At 42.4% G+C, this 22,662-nt stretch overlaps 1 protein-coding gene across 1 annotated transcript in view; it reads right to left on the minus strand.

Annotated features, from left to right (window-relative positions):
- Nucleotides 1-22,662, minus strand: part of sfrp5 (secreted frizzled-related protein 5) — a 49,331-nt gene that overhangs the window by 11,977 nt on the left and 14,692 nt on the right. Inside the window, exon 2 of the mRNA XM_038990618.1 lies at nt 19,802-19,879. Within this exon, the coding sequence (XP_038846546.1) occupies nt 19,802-19,879 (78 nt within the window). The remainder of the gene's footprint in view (nt 1-19,801; nt 19,880-22,662) is intronic.

The raw sequence follows: 22,662 nt of genomic DNA on the forward strand, positions 1-22,662 counted from the left end.
ACCTAGTGAGATGTACTGTACATGGAGGAGACTTAATCAAGCTAGTCGTCTTGACTACTTTCTTGTCTCTTTCTCGCTTGCATCAAAGGTGAAAAAAGTTATAATAGGGGACAGAATGTGATCGAATCATCATCTAATTGGCATTCACATAACTCTTGTAGATTTTCCACGTGGACGGGGATATTGGAAATTTAATCAAAACTCTTTACTGGAGGACAACTTATTTTTAACTAAGACAAAATAATTTATAACTGAATTTTTCCAGTATAATATAGGTTCAGCAAATCCCCTTATTGTTTGGGATACCTTTAAATGTACCTTCAGGGGTCATTGTAACGGTAGTCCTCCTCCTCTTCATCCGAAGAGGAGGAGCATGGATTGAACCAAGGCGCAGCGTTGTGAAATGACATGATTTATTTAAGACACGACAAAACAACGAAGACAGAAAACGAACTATACTTGAATTAACCTTTACCGAACCTCAACCCCGTATCCGGGATCACCCCCCACCCCCCACACACTGATTAGCATAGCTAGCATAGCTTCACAAGTAGATAGTAGCATCTAAATATCATTAAATCACAAGTCCAAGACACCAGATGAAAGATACAGATCTTGTGAATAAAGCCACCATTTCAGATTTTTAAAATGTTTTACAGGGAAGACAAAATATGTAAATCTATTAGCTAAACACGTTAGCAAAATACACCACTATTCTAACTCCATCAGTTTCTTACTCCTTCAGGTGCTATCACCAATTCGGCTCAACTAAGATATTGATAGCCAATAACCTATAAAAAAAACCATCAGATGACAGTCTGATAACATATTCATGGTATAGGATAGTTTTTGTTAGAAAAAAGTGCATATTTCAGGTAGAAATCACAGTTTACAATTGCACCGACCATCACAAATCGACTAGAATTACTAGATAGAGCAACGTGTATGACCAATTTACTCATCATAAAACATTTCATAAAAATAGACAAAGCATAGCAATGGAAAGACCCAGTTCTTGTGATTTCAGACCATATTTCAGATTTTCTAAGCGTTTTTCAGCGAAAACACAATAAATCGATAAGTTAGCATACTACATGTGCAAACGTTACCAGAGCATCGATTCCAGCCAAAGAGCGCTATAACGTCAACATCGCCAAAAGATATTAATTTTTTCACTAACCTTCTCAGAATTCTTCCGATGACACTCCTGTAACATCATTTTACAACATACATATACAGTTTGTTCGAAAAGGTGCATATTTAGCCATACAAAACCGTGGTTACACAATAAAAATACTAGGAAATCAAGCCTCAATATGTCTGACGTCATCTATCAGAGTGATCTAGTTTAATTGAAAGCTAATCATATACTTGACTAAAAAATACAGGGTTGACAGGAATCGAAAGACAAATTAGTTCTTAATGCAACCGCTGATTTACATTTGTAAAATTATCCTTACTTTTCAATACAGGGTTCGCCAAGTGAAGCTACACCAAACAAAATGGCGAAATATGCGTTTAAAATATTTCGACAGAACAACAATTTATCATATTAAATATTGCTTACTATGAGCTGTTCTTCCATCATATTCTTGGGCAATGTATCCTTTCTATGTTATAAACGTCTTTTGGTCGATAGATGTCCTCTGTCCTTCGAAATATCCACTAACGATCGAACGGGACCACAAAACGTGTCCAAAGTTTCAGAGTGCACAACAAAGAAATTCCTCAAAATCGCACTAAACGGATATAATTTCCTATAAAACGGTTTAAATTAACTACCTTATGATGTTTCTAAGTCCTATATCGAATTAAATTACAGACGGATACATTTCAAGTTGATAACCGAGCCTGTGAAAATGGCGTCCGGAGGTCCCTTCCTGCGTAAGGGCGAGCGTCGAAAGGGGGGCTACTCTCACTCCTTGGTCTTTTATAACCTCTGAGAGCTACGGAGAAGGCCCATTCCACTTCTCATTGGTTACTGACATCCAGGGGAAGGCGGGTGCAGTTCGTGTCGTTCCATAGGATAGACAGAGACCTTAAAAACTGATCTGAAACCAGAGCTTCGCTCTCAGACCTTTCACTGTCTGTCATGGATTTCGCTGTAGAAAGAGTTCTGGGTCACCCACAGACATCATTCCAACTTTGTATGAAACTAGAAAGTGTTTTCTTTCCAATAGAATTAATAATATGCATATTGTACGAGCAAGAATTGAGTACTAGGCAGTTTAATTTGGAGACGACAAAATGCTAATTCGGAACAGCACCCCCTGTAGTCGCAAGAAGTTAACTAACAAAATAACAAAACGAATGTAGACAGACCTGGACGACGAACTTACATGAAACACGAAGAACGCAATAACAGGAAAACTGACTACACAAAAACCGAACGAACAAACATACCGAGAACAGTCCCGTGTGGCGTAACATACAGACACTGACACAGGAGACAACCACCCACAACAAACAGTGTGAAAACACCTACCTTAATATGACTCTCAATCAGAGGAAATGGAAAACACCTGCCTCTAATTGAGAGCCATATTAGGTCACCACTTAAACCAACATAGAAACAGAAAACATAGACTGCCCACCCAAACTCATGTCCTGACCAACTAACACATACAAAACTAACAGAAAACAGGTCAGGAACGTGACATAACCCCCCCCTTAAGGTGCGAACTCCGGGCGCACCAGCACAAAGTTTAGGGGAGGGTCTGGGTGGGCATCTGACCACGGTGGTGGCTCAGGCTCTGGGCGAGGTCCCCACCCCACCATAGTCAATCCCAGCTTACGTTTCCCCCTACGACTGACCACCCTCCTATTCCACCCACTTAATTTCCTGGTTAACATCGATACAAGGGGCATCACCGGGATAAGGTAGTTCAGGACATAGATATAGCACAGGACAGAGAGGTAGGTCAGGATAGAGAGGTAGCTCAGGATAGAGGGGCAACTCCGGACTGAAGGGCAGCTCCGGACAGAGAGACAGCTCTGGACTGAGGGACAGTTCTGGATCAATGGCAGCTCTGGGCTGAGGGGCCGCTCATGACTGGCTGACGGCTCTGGACGCTCATGGCTAGCTGACGGCTCTGGACGCTCATGGCTGGCTGACGGCTCTGGACGCTCATGGCGGGCTGACGGCTCTGGACGCTCATGGCGGGCTGACGGCTCTGGACGCTCATGGCTGGCTGACGGCTCTGGACGCTCATGGCTAGCTGACGGCTCTGGACGCTCATGGCTGGCTGACGGCTCTGGACGCTCATGGCTGGCTGACGGCTCTGGACGCTCATGGCTGGCTGACGGCTCTAGACGCTCATGGCTCGCTGGCGGCTCTGGCAGATCCTGTCTGGTTGACGGCTCTGGCAGATCCTGTCTGGTTGGCGGCTCTGGCAGATCCTGTCTGGTTGGCGGCTCTGGCAGATCCTGTCTGGTTGGCGGCTCTGGCAGATCCTGTCTGGTTGGCGGCTCTGGCAGATCCTGTCTGGTTGGCGGCTCTGGCAGATCCTGTCTAGTTGGCGGCTCTGGCAGATCCTGTCTGGTTGGCGGCTCTGGCAGATCCTGACTGACGAATGGCTCTAGCGGCTCCTGACTGACTAACGGCTCTGACGGCTCGGGACAGACGGGCGGCTCTAATGGCTCGGGACAGACGGATGGCTCAGACGGCGCTGGGGAGACGGATGGCTCAGACGGCGCTGGGGAGACGGATGGCTCAGATGGCGCTGAGGAGACGGATGGCTCAGATGGCGCTGAGGAGACGGATGGCTCAGATGGCGCTGCGGAGACGGATGGCTCAGACTGATCCTGTCTAGCGGAAGGCTTTGGCTGCTCCTGTCTGGCGGAAGGCTCTAGCGGCTCCTGTCTGGCGGAAGGCTCTAGCGGCTCTAGTCTGGCGGAAGGCTCTGTAGGCTCATGGCAGACGGGCGGCTTTGAAGGCTCAATACAGACGGGCAGTTCATGCGGCGCTTGGCAGACGGACAGTTCAGGCGCCGTTGGGCAGACGGCAGACTCTGGCCGGCTGAGACGCACTGTAGGCCTGGTGCGTGGTGCCGGAACTGGAGGCACCGGACTGGAGACACGCACTTCAAGCCTAGTGCGGGGAGCAGGGACAGGGCACACTGGACTCTCAAAGCGTACTATTTGCCTGGTGCGTGGTACCGGCACTGGTGGCACCGGGCTGAGGGCACGCACATCAGGACGAGTACGGGGAGAAGGAACAGTGTGTACAGGGCTCTGGAGACGCACAGGTGGCTTAGTGCGTGGTGCCGGAACTGGAGGCACTGGGCTGGAGACACGCACCATAGGAAGAGTGCGTGGAGGAGGAACAGGGCTCTGAAAACGCACTGGAAGCCTGGTGCGTAGTGTAGGCACTGGTGGTACTGGGCTGGGGCGGGGAGGTAGCGCCGGTAATACCGGACCGTGCAAGCGTACTGGCTCCCTTGAGCATTGAGCCTGCCCAACCTTACCTGGTTGAATGCTCCCCGTCGCCCGACCAGTGCGGGGAGGTGGAATAACCCGCACCGGGCTATGTAGGCGAACCGGGGACACCATGCGTAAGGCTGGTGCCATGTAAGCCGGCCCAAGGAGACGTACTGGTGGCCAGATATGTAGAGCCGGCTTCATGACACCTGGCTCAATGCCCAATCTAGCCCTACCAGTGCGGGGAGGTGGAATAACCCGCACTGGGCTATGCACACGTACAGGAGACACCGTGCGCTCTACTGCGTAACACGGTGTCTGCCCGTACTCCCGCTCTCCACGGTTAGCCTGAGAAGTGGGCGCAGGTCTCCTACCTGCCCTTGGCCCACTACCTCTTAGCCCCCCCCCAAGAAATTGTTGGGGTTTCTTATCGGGCTTCCTCGCTAGCCGCGTACCTTCATATCTCCGGTTCCCTTGTCCGGTTGCCTCTGCTCTCCTCAGTGCCTCCAGCTGTTCCCATGGGAGGCGATCCCTTCCAGCCAGGATCTCCTCCCATGTGTAGCAACCCTTGCCGTTTAATACGTCCTCCCAAGTCCATGAGTCCTGATCTCTTGGCCGCTGCTCGAACTTGCGCTGCTTGGTTCTGGAGAGGTGGGTGGTTCTGTAACGGTAGTCCTCCTCCTCTTCATCCGAAGAGGAGGAGCATGGATTGAACCAAGGCGCAGCGTTGTGAAATGACATGATTTATTTAAGACACGACAAAACAACGAAGACAGAAAACGAACTATACTTGAATTAACTAACAAAATAACAAAACGAATGTAGACAGACCTGGACGACGAACTTACATGAAACACGAAGAACGCAATAACAGGAAAACTGACTACACAAAAACCGAACTAACAAACATACCGAGAACAGTCCCGTGTGGCGTAACATACAGACACTGACACAGGAGACAACCACCCACAACAAACAGTGTGAAAACACCTACCTTAATATGACTCTCAATCAGAGGAAATGGAAAACACCTGCCTCTAATTGAGAGCCATATTAGGTCACCACTTAAACCAACATAGAAACAGAAAACATAGACTGCCCACCCAAACTCACGTCCTGACCAACTAACACATACAAAACTAACAGAAAACAGGTCAGGAACGTGACAGTCATTCACTTCAATATTCATCAATAATGAAAAAGCAGTTTCTGGCTAAAGAGACCAGACTAACAAGGGAAATCCATGAACTAATAGTACAGGTAGATAGCAAAAAAACTGTGTTACATAGACACAAAATAAGTTAGAGGAAAAACAAAAAGAACTTGAGGTACTTATTCAAGAATCTAATGTAATCTATTACAAAAATAAAGCAACCTGGATGGAATATGGAGAAAAATGCACAAAATTCTTCCTGAATCTCCAACACAGGAACGCTAACAAAAATAATTTGCAGAAACTCGTTACTGAAGAAGGAGTCATCTATGATTCTCCGAATTATATTTTAAAAGAGGAAGCTAATAATTTTTGGCAGACGTTCTCTTTTCCGTCTCATCCTGTCACGAATACTACCGAAGGTGGCTCCCCTTCCTGTTCGGGCGGTGCTCGGCGGTCGTCGTCGCCGGTCTACTAGCTGCCACCGATCCCTTTTTCCTTTTCGTTTATGTCTGTCTAATTGTTTTCACCTGTTCCTTGTTGGGGTTTTGGGATGGGTACTATTTAGGTTCGTTTTGCCCGCTAGTGTTAGTGCGGGCTTATTAGTTGTTACGTGTGGTGATGTTGCGTGTCTTTTTTTTTTTTTTTCGCTGTCCAGTGTTTGTAACAAGGTTTGGGGTTTGTGTAGCACCAGTGTTTTGGGCATTCACACATGTTTGGACCTGTTACGTTTTCGAAGGACATTAAAGCGTTTTCCCGTACATTTCGCTCTCTGCAGTTGACTCCTCATTCATTCCACTCACCCGCCGTTACACATCCTCTCCCACTGAATGAAGATTACGGTAAGGAATTCTTTCCAAATAACATAAAAAATGGAAAATTATTACATGTACAGAAAGATCAGTGTGAAGGCCAAATTACAGAGGGATAACTTTTTGAGGCTATTAAATCCTTTCAGTCTGGAAGGATACCGATAGAGGTATATCAAGCCTTTTTTGATATACTAAAAGCTCCATTGTTAGATTGTTTTAACTACTCCTATAGAAATGGTAGTCTGTCCGGTACTCAGCAGGAAGGTCTGATTATTATTAAAACAAGACCCAGATGGCAAATATAAAGACACAGTCTATCTAATAAACTGGCGGCCCCTTACACTTCAATGTTATGATGGAAAAATACTCGCGAAATGCATAGCATTCAGAATTAAAAGGGTTTTACCAGGTATTGTTCATCCTGATCAGACAGGTTTTTTACATGGACAATACATTGGAGATAATATACAACACTACTAGAAATAATAGCACATCATGAAACATCTAAGAAGCCAGGCCTGGTATTTATAGCGGATTTTGAATAGGCATTTTATAAAGTAAGACTGGATTTTATTTATAAATGCCAGAATTTTTTTCAATTTCGGTAATTCTCTTATAAAATGGATAAAAATAATGTATTACAACCCCGGGTGTTAAATAGTATATAACGGCTACTTCTCAGAGAGTTTTGAATTGTCAAGAGGAGTTAAACAAGGGTGTCCGCTGTCACCATATCTATTCGTTATGGCCATCGAAATGCTAGTTATTAAAATCAGATCCAATAACAACATTAGAGGATTAGAAATCCAAGGCTTAAAAACAAAGGTGTCCATGTATGCCGATGACTCAAGTTTTATATTAAGTCCACAAGCTAGATCCCTGCAATGTCTCATTGAAGATCTAGATAACTTTTCTGTACTCTCTGGACTAAAACCTAATTATGATATGTGTACAATTTTACAAATTGATTCTTAAAAAAATACAACTTTTACTTTACCCTGCAGTTTACCTACAGTCGTATGAAAAAGTTTGGGCACCTCTCTGAGGCTGCATAATAATTTACTCTGTCGTCACAGAAAATGATCACAGTGGCATGCCATTCATTTTCTAATAAAAGCTGAGTACTGGGGTATTGTCCAGACAAAGATTTTTAGTGTAGCAATATTAAGTTGTATGAATTAAATCAGATGTGAAAAATAGGCTATGCAAAAATGTGGGCACCCTTGTCATTCTGTTGATTTGAATACTTGTAAGTACTTAGCACTGATTAATTGGAACACACAATTGGTTTGGTGAGCTCATTAAGCCTTGAACTTCATAGACAAGTGCATCCAATGATGAGAAAATGTATTTAAGGTGGCCAATTGCAAGTTGTTGTTCTCTTTGACTCTCCTCTGAAGAGTGGCAACATGGGGGCCTCAAAACAACTCTCAAATGACCTGAAAACAAAGATTGTTCAACATTATGGTTTAGAGGAAGGCTACAAAAAGCTATCGCAGAGATTTAAGCTGTCAGTGTCCACTGTGAGGAACATAGTGAGGAAATGGAAGACCACAGGCACAGTTCTTGTTAAGGCCAAGTAAAATATCGGAGAGGCAAAGGCGAAGGATGGTGAGAAAGGTCAAAAACAGCCCACAGCCCACCTCCAAAGACCTACAACATCATCCTCCTGCAGATGGTTGTTTCAGTTCAACAATTCAGCGCACTTTGCACAAGGAGAAGCTGTATGGGAGAGTGATGCGGAAGAAGCCTTTTCTGCACACACACCACAAACAGAGTCGCTTGAGGTATGCAAACGCACATTTGGACAAGCCAGCTTCATTTTGGAATAAGGTGCTGTGGACTGATGAAACAAAGATTGAGGTATTTGGTCATAACAAGGGACGTTATGTTATGCATGGCGGCAAAAGAACACAGCGTTCCAAGAAAAACACTTGCTACCCACAGTAAAATTTGGTGGGGGTTCCATCATGCTGTGGGGCTGTGTGGCCAGTGCCGGTACTGGGAATCTTGTTAAAGTTGAGGGTCGCATGGATTCCACTCAATATCAGCAGATTCTTGGGAATAATGTTGAAGAATCAGTCACAAAGTTGAAGTTAGGCCGGCGCTGGATATTTCAACAAGACAACGACCCAAAACACTGCTCAAAATCTACCCGGGCATTTATGCAGAGGAACAAGTACAATGTTCTGGAATGGCCATCCCAGTCCCCAGACCTGAATATCATTGAGAATCTGTGGGATGATTTGAAGCGGGCTGTCCATGCTCGGCAACCATCAAACCTAACTGAACTGGAGATGTTTTGTAAGGAGGAATGGTCCAAAATACCTTCATCCAGAATCCAGACACTCATTAGAGGCTATGGGAAGCGTCTAGGGGCTGTTATTTTAGCAAAAGGAGGCTCTACTAAATATTGATGTGATTTTTCTATTGGGGTGCCCAAATTTATGCACCTGTCTAATTTTGTTTTGATGCATATTGCACATTTTCTGTTAATCCAATAAACCTCATTTCACTACTGAAATATTACTGTGTCCATCAGTTATTTGATAGCTCAAAATTAAATTGCTGATCCAAACACCCAATTATTTATAAATGGAAATCATGGAAATTGTCAGGGGTGCCCAAACTTTTTCATACGACTGTATAACATGGGCTGATGGTGAAGTAGACATACTTGGTATTCATATCACAAAATATATAAATAAGCTCTCCACAATGAATTTCAATAGGAAACTTGTAAAAATAGACAAGATCCTGCAAACATGGAGAAATAAATAACTGTCTATTTACGGAAATATTGCCCTGATTAACTCCTTAGTCATAGCTCAGTTTATTTAGCTTTATCTGGGATGGTAAACCAGACAAAATAAAATGTGCCTATATATACACTGCTCAAAAAAATAAAGGGAACATTTAAACAACACAATGTAACTCCAAGTCAATCACACTTCTGTGAAATCAAACTGTCCACTTAGGAAGCAACACTGATTGACAATAAATTTCACATGCTGTTGTGCAAATGGAATAGACAAAAAGGTGGAAATTATAGGCAATTAGCAAGACACCCCCAATAAAGGAGTGGTTCTGCAGGTGGTGACCACAGACCACTTCTCAGTTCCTATGCTTCCTGGCTGATGTTTTGGTCCCTTTTTTAATGCTGGCGGTACTTTCACTCTAGTGGTAGCATGAGACGGAGTCTACAACCCACACAAGTGGCTCAGGTAGTGCAGCTCATCCAGGATGGCACATCAATGTGAGCTGTGGCAAGAAGGTTTGCTGTGTCTGTCAGCGTAGTGTCCAGAGCATGGAGGCGCTACCAGGAGACAGGCCAGTACATCAGGAGACGTGGAGGAGGCCGTAGGAGGGCAACAAACCAGCAGCAGGACCACTACCTCCGCCTTTGTGCAAGGAGGAGCACTGCAAGAGCCCTACAAAATGACCTCCAGCAGGCTACAAATGTGCATGTGTCTGCTCAAACGGCCAGAAACAAACTCCATTAGGGTGGTATGAGGGCCCGACGTCCACAGGTGGGGGTTGTGCTTACAGCCCAACACCGTGCAGGACGTTTGGCATTTACCAGAGAACACCAAGATTGGCAAATTCGCCACTGGCGCCCTGTGCTCTTCACAGATGAAAGCAGGTTCACACGCACATGTGACAGACGTGAAAGAGTCTGGAGACGCCGTGGAGAACGTTCTGCTGCCTGCAACATCCTCCAGCATGACCGGTTTGGCGGTGGGTCAGTCATGGTGTGGGGTGGCATTTCTTTGGGGGGCCGCACAGCCCTCCATGTGCTCGCCAGAGTTAGCCTGACTGCCATTAGGTACCGAGATGACATCCACAGACCCCTTGTGAGACCATATGCTGGTGCAGTTGGCCCTGGGTTCCTCCTAATGCAAGACAATGCTAGACCTCATGTGGCTGGAGTGTGTCAGCAGTTCCTGCAAGAGGAAGGCATTGATGCTATGGACTGGCCCGCCCGTTCCCCAGACCTGAATCCAATTGAGCACATCTGGGACAACATGTCTCGCTCCATCCACCAACGCCACGTTGCACCACAGACTGTCCAGGAGTTGGCGGATGCTTTAGTCCAGGTCTGGGAGGAGATCCCTCAGGAGACCATCCGCCACCTCATCAGGAGCATGCCCAGGCGTTGTAGGGAGGTCATACAGGCACGTGGAGGCCACACACACTACTGAGCCTCATTTTGACTTGTTTTAAGGACATTACATCAAAGTTGGATCAGCCTGTAGTGTGGTTTTCCACTTTAATTTTGAGTGTGACTCCAAATCCAGACCTGAGATTATTGTCACGAATCCCGTTTCCTGATTCTGTTTTTGCCTGTGTTCTGTCCTGGAGTGTTTTTCCGGTGTCCTGGAACGCACCCTGTCTGGTTGCCGGACGACGTAGCTAGTTGGGAGATCTCTGATTACCCGCACCTGTATCCCATCAGCTATCTGCACACCTGGTCCTGATCATCATCCCTCCACTTCATAAGCTCTGACCTGACATCCATTCCCTGCCGGATCGTTAGCCATGAACAGTATGTCGTGCCAGTGTATCAGCCTCCATTTTGATAGAGTTTGTTTTGTTGTTTTGTACGTCTTGCTTGCCTTGAACTTATCTCCGTTCTCTCTGTCTACAGTCATTCACCCGGAACACTCATTCCATCCCTACCTGGTCGTCGGTGGCTTCTGTTACTCCATTGGATCTGCCAATTCAATCCCCTCAACTCAACTCCGCTGCCCGCTCCGCTACCTGGATCTTTCTATCTCTACACTTAAACTTGTAAATAAATACTCACCTTCGTCTTACTCTCCTTGTCCTGGTCTGCTTCTGGGTTCTACGTTAGAAAACCGTGACAATTATTAAATATTAAAGCACTAAACCTCTCTCTAAAAGCTTCACTTATTCAAAGTTTTTTTTAACCCTAAATGGTTCTCAAGTAGATTACTAAGAAAAGCTCATCCATTGTTTAAAAATGGCCTATTTGCCTTTGTGCAGATTGCCATGTCACAATTTCGAATAATTGAAAATGATACCCTTTTCAAAGTATCTCTCTTTTTCAAACAAGCGTTGCAGAGCTGGCTACAATTTCAACTTCATCCCCCTGAAAAGAAAGAACAAATATTATGGCTGAACTCAAATGTGCTTGTTGATAAAATACCTGTATTTGTGGGAAAGATGTTTGAAAAGGGTATTTTGTTCTTAAATTATATTGTAAATTGGAATGGTAGAGTTATGTCCTTCATGGAATTATCAGAATTATATGGGAAGGTCTGCTCAATCCAAGAGTACAACCAATTGATTACAGCATTACCCCAAAAATGGAGGAGGCAGGTGGCAGCGAGAGGAGGTAGGGAACTGGTCTGTCTGCCCAATATAAAGGATCAAAACTGGCAGAGGAATACAAATAGCATAAATAGGAAAGTATACCAGTTTCATTTGAGGACCAGGATGTTGACCACTGTAATCCATACAGATTGCAAAATAGTTGGGAAGAGATTTTTGATGTACCGATTCCATGGTATGAGTTGATATATAAGACAACGCAAGATTCAAGACTTTTCAGCTAAAATTATTATATAAAATTCTTGCCACCAACAAAATGTTGAATATTTGGGGCATAAAATCATCGAAGCTCTGCAGATTTTGTTGTGAGGATACAGAATCAATAGACCATTTATTTTTGTATTGCCCTGCATAGCATTGATCTAAAATTGACCCTAGAAATAGAACTGTTTGGAGATCTGGAGAGACCGGTCAGTCAATTACTAATATACTAATACTCTTAATAAAAGTATTTATCTTCAACTCGCAATCTGTGGATTCTATTCAATTAGATAGATTGAAATTGTACGTTAAACATCACAGCATAGTTCAAAGATATGTGTTGCGTAGAAACCCGAAGTGGGTGGCCAGCAGAGATAGATGGGATGGGCTGAGGGAAGCTGAGGGTTGGGATGTGTAATAGGAGACAAGTGGGAGTGGAGTTGCTGTGCGGGATATAGAATGATTATTAAAGATAAAAGTTGTTAAAAAGTACAAATAAACATAATAAAAAGTATGTTTGAATGACACAGAGGGGCAGTGTTTTTACAACTAATGCCGGTCTGCCTGAGGCTGAGTGCTCTGACATTGGCGTAGATAGCCAGAGCGAATTTAACAGGTACATCGATCAACAGTTGTCGCAGTGACATTATATTGAAATGGTTACCTGCGTAGTGGAGTCTTTTGTTAAGACATGTAGCTAGCTAGCTAGGTAAACAATTAGCCATAATCCCAACTCATGACGTTACTACCCTGCATAAATCTGCAGGTAGCTAACCAACCAGGTTCAATGTTAGCTAGCTATAACTAGCAAAGCATATGGTTCTGAGATACAAATAATAAGATCATACATGTAACATTAGCTAGCGAGCCAGACAGCTAATGTTAGCTAGATAGCTAACAGTACATTAACTTGAAATGAAAACGACCTTTTGTCAAAATTAGAAACGTGTAATATCTGAAAATGTAGCTAGCTAGACTATCTTACCCGTGCTCTGAAATCGGAGTAGATAGCCAAGGCGAATCAACAGTTGTCGCAGTGACATTCTATTGAAATGGTTACTTGCATAGCTTTCTAGACTATATTACCCATATACATCATAGATGGACGCTTCTCCCTGTCATGGATGCCATGGTTGCCCTTAGTTTGAAGATGGAATCCGGAGAAAGGTGTGTTCTCCATCTACTTAGCTGTCATACTCTAATTCCACTGATTTCAAAACTCGGTCCTCCAGAAAGTGGTGAGCAACACTTATGCTGTTATACTATGTGATAGATAAAAAACCTGCGTTAGACAGGATTACTTACACATACTCACCTGCTCAAGTACACAGAAGCGTGCTATAAGGCAGACCAATCCAAACTCATCTCTCGGCATGTTCAGCCCACTCATTATCTCAGCCAATCATGGCTAGCGGGAAGATTGCTGTCTTTTTCTGTGGCTAAACCAACTACAGTAGGCTCGTAATTTAACATTTTCATTCGCATTTACAGATGGCATACAAGTCTGTTATTAAGGCACATGAAAGTTCACATTCCAGAAGGCATTTCTGCCTTTTTTTAAAGTAGTGACCCGCGACATATGGCTAGTGCAATGCGTGTACAGTGCACTGGTTTTGATTAGGGTTTATAAGGCTCTATGCACTATGTAGGGAATAGGGTTCTATTTTGGACACATTCACTTTTTTGTGTTTCTCTTGGAATTGTATTAATGACACTGTTCCGCTATGCTTCAACCAGAAGTACCTTCTCATTAATTAAAGGTATGGCTGGTATCATATGAACTTGTGAGTAATGGACAGCAATAATATTTTGGTTAATATCTTACATTTTGGGATGAGTCTTTAACTTGTTTTGAAACACATAAAATAGGTAAGTGTACTCTGTGATCTCATGTACAAAAACCTGAAAGACGTAGAATATCTTTGCTTTAGTTGCTTGTTTTTAACAATGATTGATTGCCACTAGAGATCTGGACAGCTTGGGCAATGACCATGATTATCAAAATCATTCAGTGAATAGTTTTACACAGCGTGTGTGGCTTTTCTCAAAACTAACACACAAACACAACATGATTTCTACACACAGTATCCAGTCCAGAACAATATCAACTCTAAAGACTTTGGCAATGATCTAGGGATAGTTCAACATAGACGTTTTTGAGAGTTAGTCTTGTAGGGACAAGCTAAAAGACTTGGCTAAGGTTTCACCCCAACAAGATCTCACGGTTTTACAAATTTGACTTCAAATTTTTCTGTTTCTCCAAACGTCAAATTTGTAAATGTTTTGACACCCTGGGTTGCTCCTCCTGCTCCGCATCATTCCGAATGGTTAAGTTATGGGTTAAACTTTTTGGATAGTGTTAAAACTTCTTGTCAATAGGGGGTGCTGTTAGCACTTTGTAATAATTACGTTCCCAAATTAAACTGCCTCGTACTCAATTCTTGCTCGTACAATATGCATATTATTATTACTATTGGATAGAAAACACTCTCTAGTTTCTAAAACCGTTTGAATTATATCTGTGAGTGAAACAGAACTGGACTTAGAGCAATTTTCCTATGTGGATGTGAGAATGCAGGATTCTGCAAGCTGCTCTGAGATCTGTTTATAAATCTGCCTGTCTTCTATTGGTTGAGATGCACTGCATACGCCTTCCCCTGGATGTTAGCGAATAGTGAGACTTGAAATGGAGTCTCTACGCAGATCTGAAAGGTTATAAATAGCTTGGCAAGGAAGTGTCTGGTCTTTTCCCTCTTCGCTCTGACGCACGGAGGACCTTGGCATATCGTACTAGAACCTTCGGTTATAGCTCTTAGAAATATCCGGCTGTGTTTTTATTCGATATAGGCTTTAAAGACATCATAATGTTGTTATTTTAAACCGAATTATATCAGTTTATGTCAGTATATTGTGATTTTCGGGTATTTATTTTTGTGGCGTTCTAGGGAGTTGGGTATCTCTGGCTCACATGCTAATGTTTACTGCTAATTGCAACGTTGAAGACGACATTCTACAACCGAGCAACGATTATTTTGGACAAAGGACACCTTTCCCAAGATTCTGATGGGAGTTCATCAAAAAGTAAGAACTATTTATGCTGTTAATTCGTTGTTCTGTTGAAAAATGTAAAATGCATAAGCCGCCATTAATTTCAGTGCAGCCTCGCTTTAACGCACGCTGTATGTTGTAGTAACGTTAATTTTAAAAATGTAACACAGCGATTGCATTAAGAACTAATTTATCTTTCATTTGCTGTCCAACCTGTATTTTTTAGTCAAGTTTATGATTATTTATCGATTAGAATAGGTGCCTCTCCCAAGATTTCTCCCGACATTTTCTTGGCAGCTTGGCTACTTTTCTCATTGTATAACCACGATTTGTGCCGCTAAATATGCACATTTTCGAACAAACTCTATATGCATTGTGTAATATGATGTTATAGGACTGTCATCTGAAGAATTCTGAGCAGGTCAGTGAAAAAATTTATATATTTTGGTGGTTTATACGTTATCGCTATTTTTGGCTTGAATCAATGCTGTTGTGTGGTTGCTATTGTGGTAAGCTAATATAACGCTATATTGTGTTTTCGCTGTAAAACACTTAGAAAATCTGAAATATTGGCTGGATTCACAAGATCTGTGTCTTTCATTTGCTGTACGCTGTGTATTTTTCAGAAATGTTTTATGACGAGTATTTAGGTAATACACGATGGTCTCTGTAGTTATTCTAGTTGCTTTGGTGAGACTATGATTTATGATTTATACCTGAAATATGCACATTTTTCTAACAAAACATATGCTATACAATAAATATGTTATCAGACTGTCATCTGATGAAGTTGTTTCTTGGTTAGTGGCTATTTATATCTTTATTTGGTCGAATTGGTGATAGCTACTGATGGAGTGAAAAAATGGTGGAGTAAGAAAAACGGTGTCTTTTGCTAACATCAAGCCAATCCAATTTGTGGGAGGTGCTTTAGGAAGCATGGGGTGAAATCTCTTCAGATTACCTCAACAAATTGACAACTATAATGCCAAAAGGTCTGTAAGGCAGTAATTGCTGCAAATGGAGGATTCTTTGACGAAAGCAAAGACACAATTATTATTTCAATTAAAAATCATTATTTATAACCTTGTCAACGTCTTGACTATATTTCCTATTCATTTTGCAACTAATTTCATATATCGTTTCATGGAAAACAAGGACATTTCTAAGTGAGCCCAAACTTTTGAACGGTAGTGTATTTTTATTTTATTTTGTTCAACAGTACCCCCAAACCAAAACATCTTCCCGCAGCCATGCATTACCTCAATGTTGTATGGACGTTACTATCAGGACATTGCCTGAAATGTACCATTTCAAATATGAAATGGATCAAAATGAGTAGATTAAATTGTTTCACAATTCACATTAAATTGTTTCAAAATGCAGTTAAACTGAACTTGAACACAACCTGCTGACTAGATTTCCTATTTGTAATCAGCGTTGGGGAGGATCTGATTACATGTACAGTACCAGTCAAAGGTTTGCACACACCTACTCATTCAAGGGTTTTTCATTATTTGTTACTGTTTTCTACATTGTAGAATAATTGTGATAACATCAAAACTTTGAAATAACACATATGGAATTATGGAATAATGAAAAAAGTGTTATTTTAAATTTTAGATTCTTCAAAGTAGCCACCCTCGCCATGATGACATCTTTGCACACTCTTGGCATTCTCTCAACCAGATTCACCTGGAATGCTTTTCCAACAGTCTTGAAGGAGTTCCCACATATGCTGAGCACGTGTTGGCTGCTTTTCCTTCACTCTGCAGTCCAACTCATCCCAAACCATCTCAATTGGGTTGAGGTCGGGTGATTGTGGAGGCCAGATCATCTGATGAAGCACTCCATACCTCTCCTTCTTGGTAAAATAGCCCTTACACAGCCTGGAGGCGTGTTGGGTCATTGTCCTGTTGAAACACAAATGATAGTCCCAGTAAGCGCAAACCAGATGGGTTGGCGTATCACTGCAGAATGCTGTGGTAGCCATGCTGGTTAAGTGTGCCTTGAATGAAAAACTCATTGACAGTGTCACCAGGAAAGCACCCCCACACCATCACACCTCCTCCTCCATGCTTCACTGTGGGGACCACACATGCAGAGATCATCCGTTCACCTACTCTGCGTCTCACAAAGACATGGCGGTTGGAACCAAAAATATCAAATTTAGACTCATCAGACCAAAGGATAGGTTTCCACTGGTCTAATGTCCATTGCTTGTGTTTCTTGGCCCAAGCAAGTCTCTTCTTGTTATTGGTGTCCTTTAGTCGTGGTTGCAGTCTCCTCTGAACAGTTGATGTTGAGATATGTCTGTTACTTGAACTCTGTGAAGCATTTATTTGGGCTGCAATTTCTGAGGCTGGTAACTCTAATAAACGTATCCTCTGCAGCAGAGGTAACTCTGGGTCTTCCTGTCCTGTGGCGGTCCTCATGAGAGCCAGTTTCATCGTAGCGCTTCATGGTTTTTGTGACTGCACTTGAAGAAACGTTCAAAGTTCTTGAAAGTTTCCAGATTGACTGACCTTCATGTCTTAAAGTAATGATGTACTGTTGTTTCTCCTTGCTTATTTGAGCTGTTCTTGGACTTGGTCTTTTACCAAATAGGGAGTTCTATCTTCTGTATTCCCCCCACTTTGTCACAACACAATGTATTGGCTCAAACTCATTAAGAAGGAAAGAAGTTCCACAAATTAACTTTTATCAAGGCACACCTGTTAATTGAAATGCATTCCAGGTGACTACCTCATAAGGCTGGTTGAGAGAATGCCACGAGTGTGCAAAGCTGTCATCAAGGCAAAGGGTGGGTACTTTGAAGAATCTAAAATATATTTTGATTTGTTTACCACTTTTTTGGTTACTACATGATTCCATATGTGTTATTTCATAGTTTTGATGTCTTCACTATTATTCTACAATGTAGAAAATAGTAAAAATAAAGAAACACCCTGGAATGAGTAGGTGTGTCCAAAGTTTTGACTGGTACTGTATGTACACCTTCCTGTTTTCAATTCAAGTTTAACGCTGCAATATGTACGTTTTTGGGCGACCCGACCAAATTCACATAGAATGTGAGTCATAGATCTGTCATTCTCATTCTCAAGTAAGTCTAAGAAGTGGTATATCTGTTCTATGTGCGCTATTTATAAGCTTCCCGTTCATAATTTTTGTTTTTGCTTCTTTGACTTTCGGTTTTGTACACCAGCTTCAAACAGCTGAAAATACAATACTTTTGGTTATTGAAAATATATATTTTACAGCGGTTTAGATGGTACAATGATTATCTACACTTGTTTTGTCACATAAACAAAACTTTGATGTACAATTAGAATTTTAGCAACCAGGAAATGGCAGAGCGATTTCTGCACATTGCACCTTTAAGTTTATTCCACCTGAGCGAGTATATCTGTCTTCTAATGCCTCTTAAGGGGAAAGTAATCCAAAAGTAAGTCATGAGATTACGTTGCTGAATTTGGGTAAGCTAAAAAAGAAAACAACCATCATAATACATTTTTTTCTTCATATTCCAGTCGACAAATTTTACCCAATAGCAGCAAATGAAAAGTAAATCTGGTTAACATCTAAAAGCCTGAGAGACGAGTGAAGGCTAAACTAGCCAGTTTTAGAATTTTGTGTTGCGGAACGAAGAGTTGAACAGCAAGGTGTTGTAGCAAACAAGTCTTAGCTAGGAACTACCTCAGCAGCAGGAACACATGCAGTTTTATGTGTGGATTTTATTTATTTATTTTTACTATTCATACTATGTGTTTCTCATTACTGTCATCGTCTCTGAAGTGAGATTTGTGTTTGTGTGTGTGTGTGTGTGTGTGTGTGTGTGTGTGTGTGTGTGTGTGTGTGTGTGTGTGTGTGTGTGTGTGTGTGTGTGTGTGTGTGTGTGTGTGTGTGTGTGTGTGTGTGTAAGAAGGCAATCTACAGTATTGAGTTGTCAAACTAAAACTGTCATGCCATTACCCATTCATGTTAACTGGGTTGTTCCACTTTTGCGTCCCTTTAAAATGAAAATATTCTGCACCAATATAGAATTTCAAGGCCTGTTATATTAAATGAATTGCCCTTTATTAAAGACAACATGGAGAATTCAATAAATCAGATGTTTTATATGTTCTGAAGATCATGATTTATTTCATGTGATTAGTGAATCATTTACGTCTGTCCCTCATTTAAGGTCAACCCTGTTACTGAACTCTCGTTATAATATGATGAAACTATTCCTTTTTTAATTTATTTTTTTCAAAAGAAGCATGAAACATCTAATAGTGAAATAAATCATAGTGTAAAAGAAGGTGAGCTGGTTTTACTATTTTTGGCAATTTGACACCTTTTGCACACAACAAGCTTCCATTCCCAATGTCACAAGGGGATTTATGGCTGAATTAAGATGAAATTGTCAACCCTGTTACTTTATTTGGCACTTAATAAGCACTTACTATATTATTTTGAGATGGGAAAACGTGTTTTCTTATGAAGTTTAACATGTTGACAGAATGTAAAAATTAGGCGAAGTCAAACTTTTTTTCCGACCAAGTTACACTTCTCAAAAGGCACTGAATTGGTGGAATGACCCAACTACACACATCACACGTCACACTTCTGTGTGTGTGTGTGTGTGTGTGTGTGTGTGTGTGTGTGTGTGTGTGTGTGTGTGTGTGTGTGTGTGTGTGTGTGTGTGTGTGTGTGTGTGTGTGTGTGTGTGTGTGTGTGTGTGTGTGTGTGTGTGTGCGTGTGTGTGTCTGCGTGTGTGTGTCTGCGTGTGTGTGTCTGCGTGTGTGTGTCTGTGTGTGTGTGTAGTACTTACCAAAGTCACTGGCACAGTAATGTTCCATAATGGTGTCAGCTTTCAGTTCGTTGTCACATGGAGGGCAGGCTTTAGATGCTGGGGAGAAATAGAGAGAGAGTGATTGATATTGTGGCAAAGGCAGAGGGTAGTCCCAACCTGAACTTGAACCTTGGACCTTCCGACTTTCAGCCCAACACCTTGGATTTCACACCAAGACATTCAAACCTCTTCACGACAAAGCTCTGTGTTGGGTTAAGGTCGCTACAATATAATGAATTATTACTGAAAATACATGTATTAATTTCAGCTAGTGTAGGCAGTTACTTATATACAACAGCCAGAGTACAGTAGAGTAGAGTGGACTAAAGTAGAGTAGAAGGCTACAGTAGAGCAGAGAATCAGCTTGTTCATACAGTGCATTCGGAAAGTATTCCGCCCCCTTCACTTTTTCCACACTTTGTTACGTTACAGCCTTATTCTAAAATGGATTATTATAATAACAACACCCCAAAATGACGAAAGCAGGTTTTTAGAATTGTTTGCTAATTCATTAAAACAAAAAAAACAGAAATACCTTATTTACATAAGTATTCAGACCCTTTGCTATGAGATTTGAAATTGAGCTTAGGTGCATCTTGTTTCCATTGATCATCCTTGAGATGTTTCTACAACTTGAGTGTAGTCCACCTGTGGTAAATTCAATTAATAGGACATGATTTGGAAAGACACACACCTGTCTATATAAGGTCCCACAGTTGACAGTGTATGTCAGTGCAAAAACCAAGCAATGAGGTCGAAGGAATTGTCTCTAGAGCTCCGAGACAGGATTGTGTCGAGGCACAGATCTGGGGAATTGTACAAAAACCTTTCTGCAGCATTGAAGGTCTCCAAGAACACAGTTGTTTCCATCATTCTTAAATGGAAGATGTTTGGAAACACCAAGACTCTTCCTAGAGCTGGCCGCCTGGCCAAACTGAGCAACCGGGAGAGAAGGGCCTTGGTCAGGGAAGTGACCAAGAACCCGATGGTCACTCTGACAGAGTACCAGAGTTACTCTGTGAAGATGGGAGAACCTTCCAGAAGGACAACCATCTCTGCAGCACGCCACAAATCAGGCCTTTATGGTTGATTGGCCAGACGGAAGCTACTCCTCAGTAAAAGGTACATAACAGCCCGATTGGAGTTTGGCAAAAGGCACCTAAAGGTCTGATGAAACCAAGATTGAACTTTTTGGCCTGAATGCCAAGCGTCACGTCTGGAGGAAACCTGGCACCATCACCATCACCATGTGAAGCATGGTGGTGGCAGCATCATGCTGTGGGGATGTTTTTCAGCGGCAGCAACTGGGAGACTAGTCAGGATCGAGGGAAAGATGAACAGAGCAAAGTACAGAGAGCTCCTTGATGAAAACCTGCTCCAAGGTGCTCAGGACCTCAGACTGGGGTGAAGGTTCACCTTTCAACAGGACAACGATCCTAAGCACACAGCCAAGACAACGCAGGAGTGGCTTCGGATGTCCTTGAGTGGCCCAGCCAGAGCCCGGACTTGAACCCGATCGAACCTCTGGAGAGAGCTGAAAATAGGTGTATATGTCTCCCCATCTAACCTGAAAGAGCTTGAGAGGATCTGCAGAGAAGAATGGGTGAAACTCCCCAATACAGGTGTACCATGCTTGTAGAGTCATACCCAAGATGACTCAAGGCTGTAATCGCTGCCAAAGGTGCTTCAACAAAGTTCTGAGTCTGAATACTTATGTAACCTGTTTTTGCTTTGTCATTATATGGTATTATTGTGTGTAGATTGATGAGGGAAATAAAACAATTTAATACATTTTAGAATAAGGTGTAACATAATAAAATGTGGAAAAAGTTAAGGGTTCTAAATACTTTCTGAATGCACTATATATAGATCAGCCTGTGCTGTTTTTTGCCCTAGTCTAGACTGAAGCTCTTGTTTAGAAGCAGCCTGTCAGAAGTTATTTGCTGAAGAGGGAATATATAGCGCAGGATCTTGAGTGATGTTTTCACTGCAATTACTCTGGAGAAAATGTTTTAATTTGAGAAGTTGTATATTTTGGTGTTGAGGCGTGGCATGTGTGTTCGTGTGTGTGTTTTCTCATTACTGTGTGTGTGTGTTGGGGGTGGGGGGTTAGATTGTGTGTGTGCGTGCGTGCATCTGTGTCTGTGTTCGTGTTTGTGTGCGTGTGTGTGTCTGTGTGTGAAAGGTAAATGGCAACAGTAACAGCTAAGTTTAATGAACAGTGATTTTGTGTGTAGAAGCAGAGAACCAGTCATACAGTATGTCCAAACATGAAACACACATGTGTAGTCTGATAGGCTACAGTGGAAAATCAAGGGAAAAGCAAAGCAAATTACTAAAATTAGGCCTCTCGTCTCAATTTCACTAACTCTGATACCCCTGTGTGTGTGTGTGTGTGTGTGTGTGTGTGTGTGTGTGTGTGTGTGTGTGTGTGTGTGTGTGTGTGTGTGCACATGGGTGTGTTAAATCACATGGGTTTATTAAGAATGTCTATGCAGTTGTCTTATGCCATTTCCTATAGAGACCGAAATAAGTTCATTGATCCACACACAAACGTTTAGGGAAGAGAGAAAGAGAGCAAGAGGGGAGACAGCGGGGGTAAGGATGTGGTTGCCGATAATAGTATGTTTACCACTGTAATACACACTGAGTGTACAAAACATTAGGAACACCTACCTAATATTGAGTTGCACCCACTTTTGCCCTCAGAACACCCTCAATTCGTCAGACATAGACTTTATAAGGTGTCGAAAGCGTGCCACAGGGATGCTGGCCCATGTTGACTCCAATACTTCCCACAGTTGTGTGAAGTTGGCTGGATTTCCTTTGGGTGTTGGACA

This window comes from Salvelinus namaycush, chromosome 4 (assembly GCF_016432855.1).
Source record: "Salvelinus namaycush isolate Seneca chromosome 4, SaNama_1.0, whole genome shotgun sequence".
In the NCBI taxonomy this organism is placed as follows: domain Eukaryota; kingdom Metazoa; phylum Chordata; class Actinopteri; order Salmoniformes; family Salmonidae; genus Salvelinus; species Salvelinus namaycush.